This window comes from Emydura macquarii, unplaced genomic scaffold (assembly GCF_026122565.2).
Source record: "Emydura macquarii macquarii isolate MOO-44397 ecotype Brisbane River unplaced genomic scaffold, CSIRO-AGI_Emac_v2 contig_1043, whole genome shotgun sequence".
NCBI lineage: Eukaryota > Metazoa > Chordata > Testudines > Chelidae > Emydura > Emydura macquarii.
This window is the reverse complement of record NW_027131180.1, coordinates 19,081,962-19,103,809: the sequence shown is the minus strand read 5'-3', so window position 1 is coordinate 19,103,809 and position 21,848 is coordinate 19,081,962. Positions and strand designations below refer to the sequence as shown.

The window sequence follows — 21,848 nt, the reverse complement described above, 5'->3', positions numbered from 1 at the left end:
ATCTGTTGGTTTATGTGAAAGGATGATGCTACTTTATATACAAATTTAGGGTGAGGTCTCAGGATGATCTTTTCCCTAAAAAATATCGTATATGGAGGGTGAGCCATGAGGGCTCTAATTTCACTTACTCGTTTTTCAGAAGTAATAACGACCAAGAACACTACTTTAATTAATACGTGTATTAGGGAACATGTAGCTAGTAGTTCAAACAGAGGGCTGGTAAGACCTCTTAAAATTAAGTTTAAGTCCCATGTTGATATAGGATCACAAACTTCTGGGGATATATTCTATATCCCAGTGAGAAAGTGCTTTGTGATGGGATGTGTGAATAGTGATGTCCCATCGATCTTCTGGTGGAACGCATTAAGTGCTGCAAAGACGAACCATGATAGAGCTCGTGGATAGTCCTGAGTTTTTTACTTCCAGTATGTAGTCCAGAACTAAGGGGAGAGGTGCAGAACATGCATTAATGCACTTATTTTGACACTGTAGGTGGACTCTCTTCCATTTTTGAAGGTAAGTCTTACATGTGGTTGGTTTCCTGCTGTTTAGTAACATATTTAACTTGTTCTGAACAGGTTAATTCATTGTGATGGAACTATTTAGGAGCCAGACCTTCAGATGAAATCTGTCCATAGTGGGTTGAAGAATCCAACCGTCATTCTGTGACACAAGGGCCCTCTGGAGAGGGAGATGTCATGAGTCACAGACCACCATTCGCATCAGGTAAGTGTATAAAGTTTGTCAGAGCCATGTTGGGGCTATCAGTATGACTTTGTCATGGTATACCTTGTGTATCACCCTTGATATTAAAGGGATCGATGGAAACATGTAAAGGAGTATAGCCTCCCATTTGAGAAGGAAGGCATCCTCTAGTGATCACAGTTCCAGGCCTGCTCTTGAGTGGAAGTATGGACATTTTTTATTTTTTGCTGTCACAAACAGGTCGATGGATGGGAAGCCCCATTGTTGGAATATAGATTGTAGGACTGTGTTATTCAGTTCCCTTTTGTGGTCATGGGAAAACTCCCTGCTCAGTGTATCCGCTGTCGTGTTGACAACCAGAAAGGTAGAAGGCTGAGATGTTTACGTTGCGTCGTATGCACCAGTTCCACAGTTTCATGGCCTCGATACACGGAGTGAGATCGGGCTCTCCCGTCGATGTATATAGAACATGCAGGCGATGTTTTCGGTCATCACGTGCACTGTTTTGTTCTTTATCAGTGGAAGAAAGTGGAGGCACATGTTGCAAATGGCTCATAGTTTGAGTAAACTGATACGTATCTGTCTCCCTGTCGGAGACCATCGCCCTTGAATGGTGTGATGTTGCAGGTGAGCACCCGATCCAATTAAGGAGGCATTTGCTGTAATCAATACCAATGGCTGGCCTTGGTGGAAAGGTATTCCCGTGCATATGTTTTCTGGTCGTATCCACCAGTGTAGGGATTCTTTGGCTTTTGTTGGTATTGTCAGGTTTCTGTACAGGCTGTGCTTGTTCGGTGCATAGACCGAACATAGCCAACCCTGTAGGCTGTGCATGTGCAGTCGTGTCTTACCCCAAAGGTAGTGGCCACCATGTGTCCTAGTAGTTGTAGGCAGGTACATGTTGATGTGTGTAGGCTGACCATGGTTATCGTAATGAGGTTTGTCAATGTCAAGAATCTGTTCATCGGTACTGATACTCTGGCCTTTATGGAATCGAGGTGTATTCTGTTGAATTCCAATTGTAGTACAGAAATTAGAGTTTTCTGTTTATCTGTAACCCTAGGTTCTGAAAGATTAATGGTCTTCTGAGTACTGTCTATTGCCTCTGATTGAGTGGGGCTTCTTAGTAGACAGTTGTCGAGAGATGGGAATACTATCATCCTTTGCTGCATAAGTGTGCTGCTAATACTGCAAGGGTCTTGGAGAAAACCCATGGTGCTGTGGGGGGGGGTCCGATGGTAGTACTCTGTATTTATAATGGTCTGTTTCTAGTGTGAAGTAAAGGAACCTTCTGTGAGCAGGGTGCATTGTGATGTGGAAGTAAGCGTCTTGTAGGTCAAGGGCTGAAAAGCCATCACCCCGTTCCAGTGCTGGAATTATTGTAGCCAGTGTAACCATCTTGAATCTTTGGACTCGTCTGAACTTGTTGAGCTTTCTGAGATCTAGAATGGGTCTCCATCCTCCACTTTTCTTTTGTGTTAGGTAGTAGTGGGAATAAAATCCCTTTCCTCTGTATTGTGGAGAAACTTGCTCCACGGCACCTAACTGTAGAAGGTGGTTTACTTCGTCTCAGAAGGTACTTGTGAGAAGGGTCCCTGAAGAGGGATGGAGAGGCGAGGTTGGGTGGGTGATTTTGATGCGAAGGGGATGAAGTAGCCCAATCACATAATCCCTAGGGCCCATTTGTCCATGGTAATTGATGTGGTAATTGAGGTGTGGTAGAAAGGGCGTAATTGAGGGCCAAAGATCTTGTTGATGTTCGGTACTGTCGCTTTGAGGTGCAGGAGGTCATTCAGACCCTTGACCAAATTTTCATTGTTGTTGTTTGGCCAACGTTTGCTGTGATGTGTATGACTGAGTTTTAGATGGTCTATGTCTCTGAAGCCTCTGTCTTTGTAGATCCAATTGTCTTTGCCAACATCGGAATGAGGTGTGTCTGCCGCGCTGATAAGGTTGATATTGTCTGCATTTGGGTGTGGGCATGTAAATTACAAGAAAATGCAGGGTCGCTCAGGAATCCTTCATAGAATGGAGGATCTCATCTGTTTTAGCTGAGAAGAGTTTTTCTCTGTCAAATGGGAAATCTTCCACCATTAGTTGTAAGTCTTTTGGGATGCCTGACTATCGTAGCCAGGACAGCCTGCGTGTTACTACAGCTGTGACAGTTGTTCTTGCTGCTGTGACTGCAAAATCAAGGGTAATTACACATTCAAGCGACAAGTTGTCCCTTGGTTATTAAAGACTTGAACTATTCCATTCCTGCCTGTCATCTGGTAGGTCATTAATAAAGTTATTACATTTGCTGTAGGAGTTGTGGTCATACTTGGAAAGGAGTGCATTGTAATTTGCCACTTGGAACTGTAATGTCATATATGAATAGACCTTTCCTCCAAATAAGTCAAGTCTCTTCCACTCTTTGTCCTGTGGGGTGGATTTGTACTGGGGTTGTTTGCCTCCTTGGTTTGCAGTTGCTACTACTAGAGAATTGGGTGGGGGGGGGGGGGGGCAGTCCATGCCCTTGTTAGCACACAGTGCTTCCTATCTGCTCTCTTGCATATAGGTGGCTAGTGTTTGCCACACAACCTCTGTCACTGCGTTGTTTATCGGTAGCGCAATCTTTGAGGTGGAAGATGTCTAGAGAATTTGTAATGGTTTTTTTAAACTAACTCACTACAAAAGATAAATTTGAGAAAACTTCTACTAACTATGACTATTTTAACTGTTTTCTCTAGGCCTGTCAGATGTTGGGACACCACTGCGGAGCTCTGTCTCAGGCTGGAGACAGTTGAGAAGGAACAGTGTGTTGGGTCAGGTCGGGTTGTGCACGCAGAGATGAGGCGCAAATGGTGCAGCGAGTTAACCAAAGCACGTGACCCAGACTGCTGCCGAAATTCTCCAATCAACAGCGCTGGGATGCACCGACATCTGAGGTGAAGCATCCATAGGGACATCACTCGAAGAACCACCAAGCATTTTCAGAGAATGGATTTCTTCAAGTAGCCTAATCATAGTAAACCTTTATAGAGGAGTTTTTATCTACATTTGCGTAGACATTCAAGCACAAAATTTGACAACATTCAGGAGAGACTTAAAAGTGAGAAAATTCACTTTTTTTTTTTTTTTACCTAGAAGTATTACTGTTGCTTTTCCTGTCACTTTTCCATTCTTCCTCCTCATCAGAAGATCCTGAGCCTTCACTTTCTTCTGCTTCCTGGATTAAAAAAAGTTAATTGACATGCAACCAATTTTTTTTTTTTTTTTGCAGTGCATATTGTAAATTTTATATCATTTTAAATCTTAAGATACCTTTTCTTCCCTTATGGACACTATCAAATTAAAAAAAAAGTCTCCTCACTATGTTATTTTTTTAACAGATTCTTAAAATAGAAATTAAAGAATTTTACTTCAATAGCTGAGCTGACTTCCTCACACTAATACAAACTAGCACTGCACATTAAATTATTCAACATGGGTAGACGGTATAAATACATAGGGGGTGATGAGAACTGTTGCAGCTGCTTTCAATGCTACAAGAGCACCCTTCCAGTAACAGCTGCACTATTATGCCTATGATTACCTTAGCATCATTTGACTGCACTAACTTTGCAAGATTTTAAAAGTCGTTTTGAAATATAATTTGCATACTCTTCTTAGACTCTTGATGCTCTCATGAAGTTATATGCAATGTATGCCTGAGACTGGTTCACTTAGCATGCAAAAGGAGGATTTAAAGTGGTAGGAGAAGGGGAACAACAGATAAAAACTACCAATGCCCCTCCTTCCCATAAAAACAGCAAGAGACTCATCTACAGAAGTATAAAACTCTTCCCTGTAAATTTGTTTTCCTTAAATACTGGCACAAGATGGACATGGTGATAATGTAGATTTTCAACATATTGATTGGCCTTGCAGTTAAGTAATTTTTTTTAAAGTAAAACAGTGTATATTTAAATACAAAATGGATTACATGGTATCCAAAATATCCCCCAGTATACTGAAAAAGTTAACATTTCCTGCGATTTTTGCCAAATTTTGGCCCTATGTTTTCAGATTCCCAGCACCAATAGCTCATTGTGAATTTTTAAAAGATTGCTTTTTAAAAGAGCTAGTAATGGGCATCAGCATGAGTACTATCAGGTTGTATCCTATAATATAATACACAAAACCTACGTTAAGAGAAAATGGTTAAGGTTGCAGAGTCAAGCACTCAAGGTTAAGAAATGCCAGAATTTCAGCCAGTTTGCACAGATGAATTATGCTAGTCTTTAATTACATAATCATACTATTAATTTCCACAGGAAATTTAATGTCTAGGAAAGACAGTGCTCATGTAATGATCAGCTATTCAATATGTTGTTTTATTCTCTTTGTTCAGTGTGTTTGCCCCATGCCTGATTTACTGCATGCAATTCAAACCCTTCTCTGAAAACAGAATTATTCAATTTCCTCATGGGCTTTTCTATGGCACTTATCACCATAGTATCGGAATGCTTCATAAACAATGAATTTATTTTCACAACAGCCCTGTTATGGAACAGGGAGAGCTGAGGTAGAGAGAGATTATGGTCAAAACCTTCCACTATTTTTGGATGCCCAATTTGAGAGACCTAGGACCTGATTTCTCAGAGCACTTAGCATTATGTAGCACTTTATATGTTCAAAGCACAACTCCCATTGACTTCAGGTGCAACTACAAGCATTCAGCACTTCTGCAAATCAGACACCGGCCTCAAATTACGCACCCAGAAAAAAAAAAGCCCACAGTTGGTGGCCAACTGTAAACAGGTTAAGTGACTTGACTAGCATCACAGACAATTCTGTGGCAAATGCAGGGATAGAAATCCAGTTCCCCAGGATAGCATTCAATTCCCTGAAACATGATAATGTCTTCTATTCCTGCAACCCCCTGCCTCATTTCCTACACACTTTTCAACTTGTGTAACAAATAAAGCAGGGCTCCTACAGACAACAGTCTTCACTACATGACCCCGATTCAACTCTATAGCATAGCTACCAATCTTTCCGTCCGCTCCAACTCCCCTATTCCCAGCCCCAGTTCTTCACCACCCAAGCCTGGCTCTTGTCTCCTCTGCATTGAGAGGGAACATAGAGAGCACAAAAGAGTGTCTCACTGCTTTCAGTTCCTGTGCCCACCACCACCGCAGCCAGTAGCAACACTTATAGAGAAAGTCCTGCTCAACCCCCGCAGCCATGGAGTATATCCAATATAGACAGAATCTTTGAAGAATTTAGATGCCAAACTCCAAGTCTCCGCTGAGCACATGCAAACAGATTTTTTTCAAAAGAGTATAAACTTGGATAAATTCTTCCACAGAACAGCAAGAGACATCTGAAACCAGGGTCTACTCAATGCCAAATTTCAAATCCCCGCTACAAATCATCAAGGCACTAGAGTTGTAAGAAATAATTATTTTTTTTAAAACAATGGCAAAACAACGTATTTTTTTCCCCTAATCTTGTTCTTGAAAATGGGTAAGCCATTTTTGCTGAAACTTTCAGAAGTGTTCAACCTGAAGCAGATGCCTGGTATGGAAAATAATAGACCAGACAGACAGTTTGGCACAATATTTGTAAACAACTGAAAGCAAGGTTTTATAATGGAAGTGTTGGGCAATCTAGAGCATCAATAATATCTGTTCGCAATTAATGTATTATAGAAATATTTGCTCTTATAAAAAACAGGAATGCATGTAATTTCTGCAACAAAAATCTAACATTTTCTGAAACTTTCAGGATACTTTCCACTAATTCTAGCTATTAACTTAAAGAATTTAGAAAAGCACTCACCTGCTCTATAAAGCCAAAACAGTCATCCCTTTCCTCATCAGATGAATCAAGTTGTTCTATGTTATTCCGTCTTCGATAATTTGGATATTTACGCCTATGTAGTCTACGCTTGGATTGTATCAGTGAAGCTTCAGAGTCACTCTGATTTATACAGAAGTTAAAAAGTAAGGAGTTACAGATAAAGATAAAATGCTGAATTAATGCAATCTATTTTTTGCCTAAAAGTAGAACGAACATTACTGAATTTTAAAAATGACTCAACAGCATCAATATTTCCATAAGACTGCATGCGTTTTCTGCAAGAAGTGGCTTCAGTTAAATAGAATATTGTAAAATAATTAATCCAGGAGTTTTTGTTGTTTTACATTAAGATGCTATATTAATTCTGAGAAGTTGCTATTATTCACAGACTTTCACATACATAATACCAGTGATTCCCCCATCCCAACTACTATTCAATAAATATCAACTCATGTTAGGATTCAATATGTAGCTTCTCACACAAGACCAACCCCCACAATTAATCCTAATATCCTGCACAACTTTGGTTTTGGTTGTTTTTTGTTTAACAAAATGAAACATTGGCCTAAAGAAAATTTACAGTAAAAGCTACACTAAGTCAAGAACAAACAACTATGTTTTGTCTCTGATATTTATATGGTAATGATCTGTAAACCCTGTTAAAACTCCCTAAATAAATACATAAAAATTTAACTATAGCTTTACAATATGAAGGTAAACAATTTTATAAACTTGTAACTGGAATATTACAAACATAGAAGTACGCAAAGAGGATCTATTCTTGAAGAGCTAATGTTTACAAGCTCTTCAGAGTTAGCACTTTTTGCATAAACACAGTACACCTTACAGTAGTGTCAAAATCATAACTCCTAAAGACAAATTAAAAAAAAAAGAAAGTAATCATAGTTGTTTAGTGAAAATATGGTTATTTACATAAACAGGCCTCCTAGTTTATTCTGTAGTTTAACCATCAGCTGTGGAATTGAGGACCAATTTATGAAATTCAAGGAAAATTTGTGTGTCATAGGAGAAGATACAATCACAACTATAAAAAAGTAAGTAAAAACCAAGAGTTGTTTTAAATATAAAGAAGCTTTTATTTTGACAGCACAACATATTCAAAGAAATAGTACAGTTCTGAATTTGAGAGAAAGGAAGGCCACTTTCAGAGTTCAATTTTTAAGAAGCTATTATAAATTAGCAGTGGTTACTTTACAACCTAAAAGTACTTGTTTTACAACTCTGCAAGTTTCTTTCCACTCACATTCACAAGGAGAATTGCAATTCCACTATTTCACTTACTGTTAATAGCACACCAATTTGAAATCTACTCAATTTAAAAAAGTTAACAGTAATTAGGTATTTTGCCTGTCACCAAATCCCTCTGCCAATTTTGGCTTACAGTTTTACAATCATGTTTTCCTATTTAAAATTAGTCTGTCTTGTGTGGGCCTTTCCAACATCAACAGAAAAGGAAACACTGACTATCTAGGAACAACCCTGAAACTGATTTTACACAAAATGCTGTACAATCCAGAAAGTAAACTGCAAAGAGAAAAGTGACACTAATTTATAATTCTGAATTAATTCCTATAATCTCTGAAGATACCATCTTGGAGGATTCTCACTATGTTTAAACTCCTCAGTAATGTATGTGACTAGGAAAACTGCCTTAGCTATAAAATTTTGAATCCTTGAATACAGTAGCAGCAGCAGAAAATCCAATCCAGGCCCCCTCTTGGCTGTCAGACAAGTTGCCTACAGAGTTCCAGTCAGTTCCTTGGATGAGAATAGGGTGGACACTCCCAGAATAAATGTCAATTCAAGGGGGTCACCACAAAATAAAAAATGTGCCTCAGAAAAAGGGGGCTAAGGGGTCAGTGAGAATCCTGTAAGATGGTATCTTCAGAAATGTTTGTAGGTACTTTTTCACGTCTCTCTCTCTCTCATGCAGAAATTAAGAGCTCATCATTCAATATACCTGCTTCATACCTTTTCTGAGAACTGAAATGTCTTCCTTTTCCTCTCTGTTGCATAGAGCTCTCTCTCTTGCTCTCCTTTTGCAATCCGGTACTCTTCTTGTTTTCTACAAGAGATTTTTTTAAACTTGTCAAAATAAAAAGTAGAATCACAACTTTCAAAGTAAATTGAGTAGTTACAGTTTCTCTTCTTTAAAATACTTTATATTCCGACACTGGACCTGGCAAAATTTAGAATTTAAATGCCCACATTTTAACCTCTCTTAGAACAGTTATAACACGATAGAGAAATTCTATGGTTTCTAAATATTTAAGGCATTTAAAAATATATTAAGATAAATTAATATACTAGAGAAATACAAAAATGCCCCATCACTTTTTGAACTAACCACAAAATCTTTTCCCATTTAGTCCCATCTCTAATTAGCACAGATGCCAGTTCTTATAATATATTCTCCCAATGGAAGACTGCAGGAGTGGCTGACAATGACAGATGGTCCTGGAAGACATCTCAGATTTCCAGCATAATTCTTCCAAAGCTGTAATCAGTCTAAAAAAGAATACTATCAATTCATAAAGAAAAAAATTCTCCTCACACATTGGCATACATGTTGATGAGAGGGATTTACAAGAGGATTTTTCTCCCAATTTGACCACTATATCCCTTGCAGGATGAAATAACTTTTCCCCCCATTTTCAATCTATGGTCCATCAGTAGAAGTAGGCCCAAATATATGGACAGATCACTCCCCACACACCATTTTGGTCCCATCTACACTACCTGAATCATGTTAACAGGCATGTACAGTGGCAGGCGTCAAGAACATATTTGCTGTTTGCATCAAAGGATCAGTTTTCTAGATTTTTCTTTTAAACATGCTGGCTAAGTAAAGTAGATTCAGCAAATCTTAGCTGATACCATTTAACACTGGAGGGTTTGCTTTTCTTTCTCCCCACAACCACTGGGTGTTGCAGGCAGGTGATGACGACAAAAGGAGTTCCTCCTCTTTCCCATTTGTAGCCATCTGTCTCTGAGGCTCGGATGAAGGAAAATGCTTTTAACAGACTTCTTGGCTACAAGTGCTGCTGCTTCTTATCCTCAGCAACAAATGCTACTTCTCCTCCTCCTAGGCAGCTAATGCTCCTGTATGAAAGAAGCAGCCAACTGTCTTCCAGAACCATCGGCTGCCCCCTGTTCAGGTAGTGCTTCTCCTGTGCTGCTAATGGATTGCAACTCATGCCAGGAGAGTCCCCCCTCAGGAGTCCTCAAAAGATTTTTTTTAATATTCCCAAGCTAATGAATGTAACCCTATAAACTTAACTTTTCTGTAAAATGAGAATTCAGTTAACTTAATTATCCTTTCAGTTCTTTTGGAACATATTTCATTGTTTGCAGTTAATCCACTTACACGCTCAAGTTCTTTTTTGACAAGTTTTCCCTTCACCCTCATTTCACAGACTTTCTACTTAGTTTTAACATTTAATAATTTAATGTTAATTTAAATTTAGTCCACATTTAATAATTTCAATTTTCAGCAGAGTATATTTTTAGTGTAGACCTAATGACACTGAATTAAGGAGAATAAGGTATTAAAGGTGTGGAGTAATACTGATAGCAACCTCATATGTTATTTTAAAAAAAGGTGTCCTTCATATTAGCCAGCTAGATTTTCACACACCTGAACAAATGCAGTGGTATTTCTGGTACAACCACTCTTCGTTTCCAAGCTTGAAGGTCTCGCTCTGTGGCAATTTGACTTCGTGGAGCATTCTGATGCATTTGACGTACACCTTCCACTTGTCCACTGCGACGCAGACCAATATTGGGGGGAGACTGGATGTCTAAACTTGGCCTTCTAAAACCTAAAAAAAATATGATGAAAAAGTAGAAAATCTTCTGCCATCAGGTAGTTCTGGTGTCTAGTTTATAGACTCAGACTATACGGCCAGAAGGAACCATTATGATCATCTAGTCTGACTTTCTGCACAACACAGGCCAAAGAACTCACCCACCCAAGTCCTGTAACAGACCTCTAACCTAGGATTGAGTTACTGAAAATGCAAATAATGATTTAAAGACTTCAAGGTACCCAGCAAGTGACCCGTGCCCCATGCTACACAGGAAGGTGAAAAACCCCCAGGGTCTATGCCAATCTGCCCTGGAGGAAAACTCCCTCCTGACCCCAAATATGGCGATCAGTTAAACCCTGAGCATGTGGGCAAAACTCACCAGCCAGACATCCAGGAAGAATTCTCTGCAGTAACTCAGAACCCACCCCATCTAACATCCCTTCACAGGTCACTGGGCATATTTACCGCTAGGAATCTAAGATTAGTCAATTGCCAAATTAGGCTGTCACATCATACCATCCTTTCCATAAATTTATCAAGCTCAGTCCTGAAGCCAGCTAGATTTCCTGCTTCCCTTGGAAGGCTGTTCCAGAACTTCACTCTCCTGATGGTTAGAAACCTTCATCAAATTTCAAGTCTAAACTTCCTGATGGCCAGTTTATATCCATTTGTTCTTGTGTCCACATTGGTGCTGAACTTAAATAACTCCTCTTCTCTCCCTGGTATTTATCCCTCTGATGTATTTATAGAGAGCAATCATATCTCCCCTCAACCTTCTTTTGGTTAGGCTAAACAAGCCAAGCTCTTTGAATCTCCTCTCATAAGGCAGGTTTTCCATTCCTCAGATCATCCTAGTAGCCCTTATCTGCACCTATTCCAGTTTGAATTAATCTTTTTTAAACATGGGAGACCAGAACTGCACATAGTATTCCAGATGAGGTCTGACCAACACCATCGCCTCCCTATCTCTACTTGAAATACCTCGCCTGATGCATCCTAGGACCGCATTAAGCTTTTTTCACTGCCACATCACATTGGTGGCTCATAGTCATCCTGTGATCAACCAATATGCCCAGGTCCTTCTCTTCCTCTGTCACTTCCTACTGATGTGTCCCAAGCTTATAGCAGAAATTCTTGTTTTTAGTCCCTAAGTGCATGATCTTGCACTTTCCACTATTAAATTTCATCCTATTTCTATTACTCCAGTTTACAAGGTCATCCAGATCTTCCTGTATGATATCCCGATCCTTCTCTATATTAGCAATACCTCCCAAGTTTGTATCATCCACAAACTTTATTAGCACACTCCCACTTTTTGTGCCAAGGTCAGTGATAAAAAAGATCAGTCCCAAGACCGATCCCAAAGGAACTCCACTAGTAACCTCCCTCCAACCTGACAGTTCACCTTTCAGTATGACTTGTTGTGGTCTTCCCTTTAATCAGTTCCTTATCCACCTTCCAATTTTCATATTCATACCATCTTTTCCAATTTAATTAATACCTCATGTGGAACCATATCAAATGCCTTACTGAAATCTAGTTAAATTAGATTCACTGCATTCCCTTTGTCTAAAAGATCTGTTATCTTCTCAAAAAAAGGAGATCAGGTTGGTCTGGCATCATGTTTTGTAAGCCATGTTGTATTTTATCCCAATCATCATTAACCTCGATATCCTTAACTACTTTCTCTTTCAAAATTTTCTCCAACACCTTGCCGTTTGCTCACTTGTATGACTGTAAATGAGAAATTAACATTCTCCAACAAAAGAAAGCTGACAGGAAATGTTAGTCAAGTCAGACAGTGTATGGATTGCCTTCTCTTGTGATAAATCTTTATTATTTCTACCGCCGTTTTCAAATTCCAGTGAAAGGCAGCACAATATGAAAGATGTTTTGAGCTTTTCCTGCCAATTTTGCATTGACAGTTAACTAATAAATACTATTGCCAGCATTATTACACTTAAATAGTCATAGGTATATAAACATTGAACAGAGCCATGTTTATTTTAAATCCACTTGATAGCCACAAGGTGAAGAAAAAGAAACCATTACTCAATGAAAATTTTTACCTAAATATTTGCCTACAATCAAAATCAATGCTTTTTGCGCATTTTCTAAGGTTGTTTGTGACAAAAGCCGGAGATTCAATATTTTTAGAGACATTTACAAAAGTTTTAGGAGGTGTTTTAGCCCAAAAGATATATCCAGAAATCCCAGTTTTATGGTGCATATTGATCTCAAACAGTAAAAGATAGACTAGAAGCCATGAGGACTATTTCATATTCCAAAATAGCACAAAACTCTTCAAGAGAAGGGACTCCTCTCCACCCCCACACACACCTACCTAAACAAATTTACCAGTAGTTACTGACCTCTTCTAGGTGTTCCTTCTCCATTTTGTAGTCCATTTGGAACAACTTCTTGATCTGATCCAGTTCTTTGGTCTTGCTGTTGCTGTAATTGTCTTATAATGCCATCAAGAATGCTGGGTTCTAGACTTTGTTCATCCTGGTCAACAGTTTGTTGGCCTATCACTTGCTCAACAACCTCTCCATCACCTTGCAAATTTAATGCAAACCACAAGCAAAATGGTTAACTGCCACAGTACTAAAGTTTGCTGTAATTCAAAGATCATGATCACCTTCACAACACTTCAAAAATTACTCCTTTAAAATTGAGTACTTAAGAAGATAATTTTGAAACAGAACTTGGATAATCATCCACAAGTTAGTTATATTACTTAATAGTTTAAAAAGGACATATTTACCAAATCTAAAATGAACAGAAATAATCCACGAGTTAAGGGTTTTTAAAATATATATATCCTGCAAAAGTTGCAACCCAAATATGGCAGTGCTGTTCTCTGACACACATGAATTTGAAAATGAAAATTACTCAAAAAGACCATAAAAATGTGAAATTGACTATTTTCATTGTTTACTCTTTGCATTTCTTGGTTTGAATAAACAGCATAAAAAGCAAATTAAATTAAAAAATTCTGTTTTCATAATTTTAAGCTGTTATCCATACCACAGCCAAGGAATTTTTTTGGTTTTTGTAATATTTAACATGTTGTGTCCCTTAAACTTCTTTACTGATTGATTCTTGCATACCAAAGTTATGGCTGCATACATCCAGGAAACCAGTTATCAACTAAAAGATTAAATCTTTTGTTCCAAAGAACTCTCACCTTTTCAATTTGAGCTAAACCACAACCTTCCTTAGCTGTCAGTATATTAGTGATTATATCCTCTTTGTAAACAAACAAATATAAGGTGAAAATATAGCAAATACACTTGATCAGACCATATTACATCCAGTAGGAACTTTGTGTTACAAGACAATATATTACAGTTGCATTAAAATACAACTAAATAAATCTCAAGTAAAATATATAAATAGCTTCAAGGTAAACATAGAACATCAATTTTTTCCTATTAAAAAGAAGTGTAATGGTTCTAAAGCCCAATCACAGACATAGACAGATACAGAAGCTAAAATTACTATTCTTACTTGTTGCTACATATCCCAATTGAGGAATCAAATGTTCGTCTGCGCAGTTCTCTCTTCCTGGTACTAATCTCTGGTATTTTGTTGGATGAGGGTTTCCATCCACATCCACTAAGAATGGAGGTGGCATGAGATGAGGAGCCTGTTGAGTCTGCTCATCTAGGACATAATTGTTAGAGTCTCGAATCAACGGTCGGTAGTCAGTGTGGAAGAACATCTGATCAGGAATCTGGAAAGAAATGAAACTTGCATGTTGTCAACTTGAATAAAGGATATGTTAAAGAACTTGCATGTAGAAGAAAATTATACTAAGTTTACCTCCTATTTAAACAACTGGTGTAGGAGAGACCAAATTCTTTTAAGGAAAAAAGCCACACAAATACCATCTTGGATTTATTTGTGTTGCTCTGGCAATGATATATCCCTCACAAAAGAAAGGAACTTTATTAGGGAAGCAGTCAAACGTATTCAGTACACAGGTCTTTGAGAGATAATACATTGAAAGTTCTGCAATCCTATATAAAGTATAATTGCTGTTCAAACCGAGTAACTAAAAACAGCATTTCAAAATTTCCATTTTTAATTTAAATTTAGCAAAAATTTGCTTTGTTTCCATCTAAACAAACAGCTCTCTAACTGCTAACCTACAAATTTACCATGGGAACTCAAAGTCATTCTAGGTTCTTTCTTCATCAAGAGTTAGCACCAGAAATAAAGGTTTTGCAAATCAAAATTAAGCCTTCAGTTACATCCATGTAACCGCACTGAAGGAAAGTGGGGTTGCAAAAGTGCCAAAGAAATCACAGTCAGAACTTTTATTACTGATCATGATAAAGCAAGAAGGAATGAACCACTGTTCACTTTTAGATCCCAAGTTGAATATGTACAGTAGTTAGGAAAAAACTCAAATATAAATGTGGAACTGCAGTTGCCATTTTTACAGAATTTCTGTTTGGTTGGTTTTTTTAGGATAAAATGGCACGCAGATATTCTTGTAAGAGAAAAATAACTGCTTATTTTTACTTACAAAGCTAAGTAAAACAAAAAAGCAAAGATAGTAACTATACATATCCAAGTATGCAGTATATTTCTCATGTGAATTCGTTTAATCCTCTAGTCATCATTAGGAAAACCTAGTGTCAACAAAAAGCTGAACTTACCTTTTCATAAGGCTTGCTACACCCAAAACCAAATACCAACAGATGCCCATGAGAATCTGTACAGGCAAAATGTTGTCCATCTGATGAAAACTTGCAGTCGAAAACAGCGCCGTGTCCTTGTCCTTCAATCTAGATTGAAGAAATGAAATTCAAGGAAGGTTTTGTCATTTTTTTTGGAACACGCAACATTGTACTCCCTATCCAAATTTCAATTACCAGAGACTCCCTGTTATTTAAAAACAAGATCATGCTTGTCCTAATCTCTGTTACAGTGAAAAATTTTTGTTATGTTCAATTTATTTAGCATTCCCCTTGACATGATTATTAGGACTGATCCTGCAATTGGATCTGCATTGAAAGACCCTTACACCTGCAGAGTCTCACTGAAGTCAGTGGGACTTTGCATTGGCAGAAGCATTCACCTGTGCAATCTGATTATAAATTTGGGCCCCATCCAGCAATGTACCTCAAAATATAGTACTTTTTCCTGTTGAGAGGGGGAAATGAGAAATTTAGATTCATCCTAGTTCTTTACCATATACAAGCTATTCTTCTCAGCATAAACAAAGAGGAACATAAAATTATATTTAGATTCAGAAATCAAGAGTCCATAGATATCTAAACAGGTGATTAAATAGCTAAGTCTCTTAAAATTTGGACCTATTTAAGATTGCGGATCTACTGTAATTTGAACCACAACGGCTAAAAACATGCTTTTTACAAAGCTTTATTTTTTAAACAAACCCACTTGAATATCAAATGCTACTTTTTAAAGCACCTCACTACTAAAGCAGTGTACAAAGATATTCTTAAAACAAAGTACAAGATATATAGCCACTCTCTTTTGGTCTACAACTAGAGAGAGAAAAAAATGCGAACAGTGGTTATACTAGCACAACTTAGGGAGAAAAAATAATAAGTTACTTAAAAGTGCAGAAGGTTGGGCTAATACAGCTGTCAAAAAGAAAGTGAGCTCCACCACAAAAAAAAAAAAAAAAAAAAAAAAAAAAAAAAAAAAGCACCAGCACTTGCTGACTTAAATGACAGCAGCATTCTTAAAGAGACAGTTGGCAATGTAATTACTCATCAGAGTGAGACTTGAGGTGCTGGTCTAAATATAATAAGGAACTACACACGGTAAGGGCTTTAAAGACAAACAGGGCCAAATTAAAGTTAAACCACTATTTTACAAGCAAAAACAATGGGGAAAGAAGATGCTATGATCACAATTGCTCAAACATTTTGCACATCCTGAAAAAGGAGGAGGAATATACAATAATTTGATCTTACCATGTTAAAATAATGCTTAGTTTTGGTGCCTTTTGTAATATCCCATACAAAGATATTGCCATCATGGCCTGCAGATAACATAATCCTGGAATCAAAGGGGTGGGTCTCCAACACAAATACTTCATCCATATGTCCCTATTTTAATATGGAAAAGTAGGCATACAATAACAACAAGTTTACAATTAATACATTAGAGAATTCTGAATTCATGAATCCATCATCAGACCTCCTAATCTTAGACTTCTGAGGATTTCTGGTGGCACCGCATTCATGCATAACACTGGTTTTGCAACTGTGCAAATGACAATGAACAGTGTAGATGGGGCAAGAGTGAGGGCATCTTGTGACAAAGACAATACTGTTCTTGAAAAACACCAGTCTGGATTCAAACAAAGATGGTAGCATAATTACTTAATTTTAAATAAATTGGAATTTGGTATTTATCGGAAGAAAATCTCAAGCTTGGAGGAAGGTAGGTTCAATATTATTGTTTCCTACATACTGGGATATTTTTTTGTTTTGGCTTTTGTTTTTTGGTGGAGGGAGACTGTTGGGGTTTTGTTTTTAAATAAGCACTATACATGCATTACATTCAGATACAAGCTTCCATGATAAATCAAATGTAAAGACCAATTCAACATGCAAATGCCACTTTAATACTAACAAAAGAGAATATTTTAAAAAGCAGGGTAAAATCAATACATACCACCATATCATGAAGCAATTGTCCAGTATAAGAATTCCAAACTTTTAACAGATGATTATTCACAGCAGTAACAACAAAATTATCATTTTGATTCCAGGCTATCATTGTCACTTTAGGCTTCATAAATTTGTCTTCTTCTGAAGAAGAGTCACTATTTAAAATGAAAAGGGAACCACTGTAAGAATAATTTTTAAAATGTGTTCTTTTCAATATCTAAACAAAAATTGACCTGTCTTGTGATGTTAAGAATCTGCCATATTGAGTTAAGGATTAAACTCTAATCTTAACTTGTCCACTATTTTAGTATTTCTTCAATAACTTGACCATAGAATGTGTTAAGGACATCTTAAACTTTAAATCTTAGTTTTCTGGCTTTGGTAGGTTTAAGTTTAAATCACAAAACTTTTTTTAATTTAATGGAAATATACAACTGATATGTTTTAGACTCAAACGGTTAGTGAATCCACTAAAGAACTGATAATTATATAAACCCCACAAACAGTCTAATGCTGCTCAGATGTCCTATTTCACTTTTTAGTAGGTCAACTTCATGAGAATGAAATGTTTGCATGGGTTTTCACAGAATAGTTCTATACCAGAAACCAAGGACCTGGGAGTCTCAATCTTCCCTGAAGTCTGATTCTAAATTATTCTTGCTTCCCTTTTAAAGAAAAAGGCTGATGAACACTGTGTGTCTCTTAATTCACAGTCCCTATATGTGCATGCCAAAAAGATTTGGGGAAAACAAGAGATAGAAAATAAAGCAAATTCAATTCATTGAATGTAGGCCTCTGAAGAAGAGAAGGGAAACTACTGCTAAGATCTTTAGTGTATTTATTTCATAGGATGCACAAATTCCCTCCATCTTTTTAGATGAAGTCCAAACGAAACTATGACTTTCTCAAATTAGGAGCACATTTAGATTTTCAGAATTTTCATTTTGAAATTCTGGAAGCAGCTGTGATGCGCCACAATACGTGGGTGAAAATTAGATTGATTTTTTTCCCCAAAAAGGCTAATATGTTATTTAAGGCAAGTCAAGTTACGATAGTTACAATTTCTGATAGGAACAGGGCTTTTGCATTGCTAGAAAGGAATCAGATGCAACAGGCTTCAGTAAAGAATGGGCATTTTTCTTCTGAAGACAAAATAGATATTATATGAAAGAGGAACTTCTCTAATACACACTAATTGAAGAAAACACATGCTTATTTACATTAAAAGGTGCAGAATTTAGATTAGATTGCAAGCTGAGATAGTGAATCTTTCAAAGTATCTGATTTCCCATGAACACACAAAGAAGACACTCAACCTACCCCGGTAACCTATCAGACATATCCAACAAGATGCTCCTCCATTCTGTTTGCTGGAAACGCCAGATATGGGCTGTTCCGTCTCTGCTGCCACTTATGAACCTTGAAATAATTGTAAAAGAGATTATTTAGTACACATAAATAGATATCCACAGTATTTCTACTTTAAAATACACCCATCCAGGGCTCTATGGACATAAACACAAGGTTAAATAAAACATACAAAAATGGAATAATTGACCAAAACTAGATATCTTTCCAATCCAGACTTAGACTCTTCAACTACCCCAATACAGCTTTCTTTCCCAGAGAAAGCCTAAGCAAAAGATGTGCTTTCTAGTGTGAAATGAAGCTCAACAAATCTGAGAACTGGCAGACCAATGGGAAAACAAGTTCTGAGTTAAGGACTCATGAAAAACCGGCCCCCGATGCTTCCTAATTAAATCAAAAGCCTTTGTTCAAATTCTGTGGTATCAGACAGTGAAAGGCAGCCTAAGATATCCAGGATGCAATTCATCTGGGGCTTTACAGGTGAAAAATAACATTTTAAATTGCTGTGTAAAAGGAACATGGAAGTGTAGATTTATGCCTGTGCTCTCTACATGTGCTCCACAAGAAGCACAGGCTAAGCAAGAAAGCAGCCACACTTTTTTTTTTTTTTTTTAAAAACCAACTATAAGTTCTGGACTGCATAAAATAACAGCCCCACATAGGCAGATGGCACTGGATTACTGCAACATGAAAGTGCCAAAGACAAGGATTGCTGCGGAAAGAGACATAATATAATGGAAAAACTACAATCAAAACCTCAAGGTCAGATGTAGGTTATGAAAGTATTCTTAGTCAGTTATCTAGACCTCCAGCAAAAACAAAAAAAAAATTGCAATTTATGGTTCCTGTTCCAAGAATATCAGGAGAACTAAAGAACACTTGAATATTAATTTTTCAATTAGTAATATACTACTCAGTCATTGTCTTGGGTCTTTTCTGCATTTAAAGTAATAAGATCATACTCATTCATATTATTATAATATAATAGCATTTAGTGTTTTTCATCCAGTCACACTTTTTTATAAAAATCTTTTTTCTATAAAACCGTGAGGAAGAAAAAGGTTAAAACCGATTCCATACAATTTTAAGATAGAAATTCCTGTTTCCAGATCCTGCTTTCACTTCCTGATCAAATCACCTTGCAAAATTAGTGTGGTTTGCTGAAGCCATTAACAAAACAAAACAGCTGAGCAGCAGTGCGGTGTCATGGCAACACCTAGCACAAGTAAGTCCATTTCTTAGACTGCAAATTCCTTGTTGCAGGAACTGTGTCTATCTTCGTGTCTGTACAGCACAAAGTACAATGGGGTCCAAATACTTAGAGGGGCCTCTCGGCATCATGGCAATATTAAATAGTTTTTCTCCTACTACTTCCTTCCTCTGAAGCCTCAGATCCAAGGGAAAGGTTCCTAGTGGATGTGATGCAGTGGTGTAGAGTTTCTAGCATCTGACATGGGAAAGGGGTGTCAAAGAAGGGAATATTGGAGCTGATAAGCAGGCTAAATGGAGAGCATGCCCTGAAAGATTGGATTATGCATATGGAAACTGATGCTCAGAGGAGGGAAAGAGGAGATGCTTCTGATATAACTGTGGACACCACCAGAAGACAGCACATTCCTAGCTGTGGGGAAAAGAGAAGCGGATGCGGGAGAGTGTGTGTAGCAGGGAAGTTGGGGTGAGATTCTGGAAGTGTCAAGGGATGAACTATTTTCTGATAGGACCCCAGCAGCAGGAGCTAGCAAATCAAAGGTCTCCCTCCCTTCCCTGTTACATCAAACCCAATATTCAGGATTTCTCTCCAACAAGCCACCAGAGATCCAGTTAAACCCAATAAACAAAAAAGCAGCTTTACAGAAATCTAAAGTGACTGGGGAAGGATATACTAATACTTTAATTCAACCTGGACAATCCAGAAAGGGTTATATGTATTATTGCTTTATAAGATTTATGGATGTGAGATTTTCAAAACTGCTCAACATAAATTAATTCTGCTTCCATTTAAGACAAATGGGAACTTTACCACTGCCTTATATGGAAGGCACAGAGTTGGCCAGTGCTGAGTGCTTTTGAAAATTCCATCGTTAATTCTTGTTAGAAATAGGACTATATTTCCTCATATATTAAAAAAATCAGCTTATCCAAATAAGATATATTAAAATAGTCACAGGGATCAAAAGCACAGAGCTGAAACTAAAGTGAACACTGCACTCCAGAAAAAGGTAGACCATCCTTCAAATTATAGCTATACCAGATTCTTACTTGAGCTCTCCAGATGAGTGTGACAGTAGGTATTTCATGCCAAAACATTTAAAGAACATTTACATTTAGAGTCTTGCAACGTACATACCTATCATCACTGTTCGAAAACTGAATGCTGTCAACTTTGTCCTGACAAAGAAAAATGTTTTTAAGAGAGAAGTTAAATCAGGAACTAGATTTATTTTAGAAATATGTATGTAGTCTCCTTTATAAAAGTTTACATAAACAGGATCAGAAAAAGTATTAACCAAGACCCAGAGAATGTTGCCTCTTTTGTAACGCACAAGAAACTGTCCCATTTCAGGACATTTTTGATTAAATAGTTTCACAGTATGGAATTTTTTTATACTAACTGGTATAACTGCAAGGTCAGCAGATCCCTACACAGAGATCTTAGCAGAATTTGCTAATATTCTGATGTTAAATTTAAATTGCAACTTTTAAAAGCACGGTCCACTTTTTAAACTCATCTTGCTAGCGTACTGGGAATGAATTTGTGAAACATTACAGACCCATCAATAAGTAACTCCCCATTAGAAACTAAGCATTTAACTCATATGTGAATTTGGACTTCCACTATCCTAGGCAAATTAGAATCTACAGAAACTGATTTCTATAGCAAAAACCTATTTGCGCAGAATAAGCAATGGTGTTTTTTTTCCCCCTTCAGACACATGAAATACAGTTAGCTATTCATTTCCATCAATGGACAGCTGGACTCCTGGTGCTAAAGATGCCTACTTCATTCTCTCTCTCTCAAAAAAAAAATTGTATACCATACAAATTAGGAAGTAAGCCTGCTTCCTGGTCTACATTCCTCTAATGTTTCTGAACCTATAACAGAGGGCAGATATCTGGTTCCTATAGGAGATGAGCAATATACTGGGGAGAAATATTAAAACAAGTTACCAAATAAAAGGCAACAACTACAAGAATCAAAGGAGAGAAGCTAAATTTATGAGTTATAGAAGACAACCCAAGATCACAAAGTCTATAAACAGAAGGGACCAAATTCTCATACGCTAAGGCCTCATTCAGTTCTGCAAATCTGAAGTAAGGTTCCTTGTTTTAAGGCTTCTTTATACTTCCAGAGTAGTATAAATGTGAATCAGTCCCCAGAGAATATCTATAAATGACAGATTTTTATTTTTTGTGGTGTTTATTTAAAGCAGGGAAGATGACAGAAAATACTTAG

At 37.3% G+C, this 21,848-nt stretch overlaps 1 protein-coding gene across 1 annotated transcript in view; it reads right to left on the bottom strand.

Moving 5' to 3' along the window:
* The window catches only part of LOC137151039 (bromodomain and WD repeat-containing protein 1-like), a 106,413-nt gene that overhangs the window by 66,842 nt on the left and 17,723 nt on the right, over positions 1-21,848 (bottom strand). The window contains exons 9-19 of the mRNA XM_067545236.1: positions 20,742-20,782; positions 18,347-18,445; positions 17,031-17,181; positions 16,325-16,459; positions 15,035-15,163; positions 13,878-14,103; positions 12,737-12,922; positions 10,193-10,376; positions 8,527-8,620; positions 6,514-6,654; positions 3,831-3,916 (exon numbers count right to left, since the gene is read on the bottom strand). Coding sequence (XP_067401337.1) covers positions 3,831-3,916; positions 6,514-6,654; positions 8,527-8,620; positions 10,193-10,376; positions 12,737-12,922; positions 13,878-14,103; positions 15,035-15,163; positions 16,325-16,459; positions 17,031-17,181; positions 18,347-18,445; positions 20,742-20,782 — 1,472 coding nt within the window. The remainder of the gene's footprint in view (positions 1-3,830; positions 3,917-6,513; positions 6,655-8,526; positions 8,621-10,192; positions 10,377-12,736; positions 12,923-13,877; positions 14,104-15,034; positions 15,164-16,324; positions 16,460-17,030; positions 17,182-18,346; positions 18,446-20,741; positions 20,783-21,848) is intronic.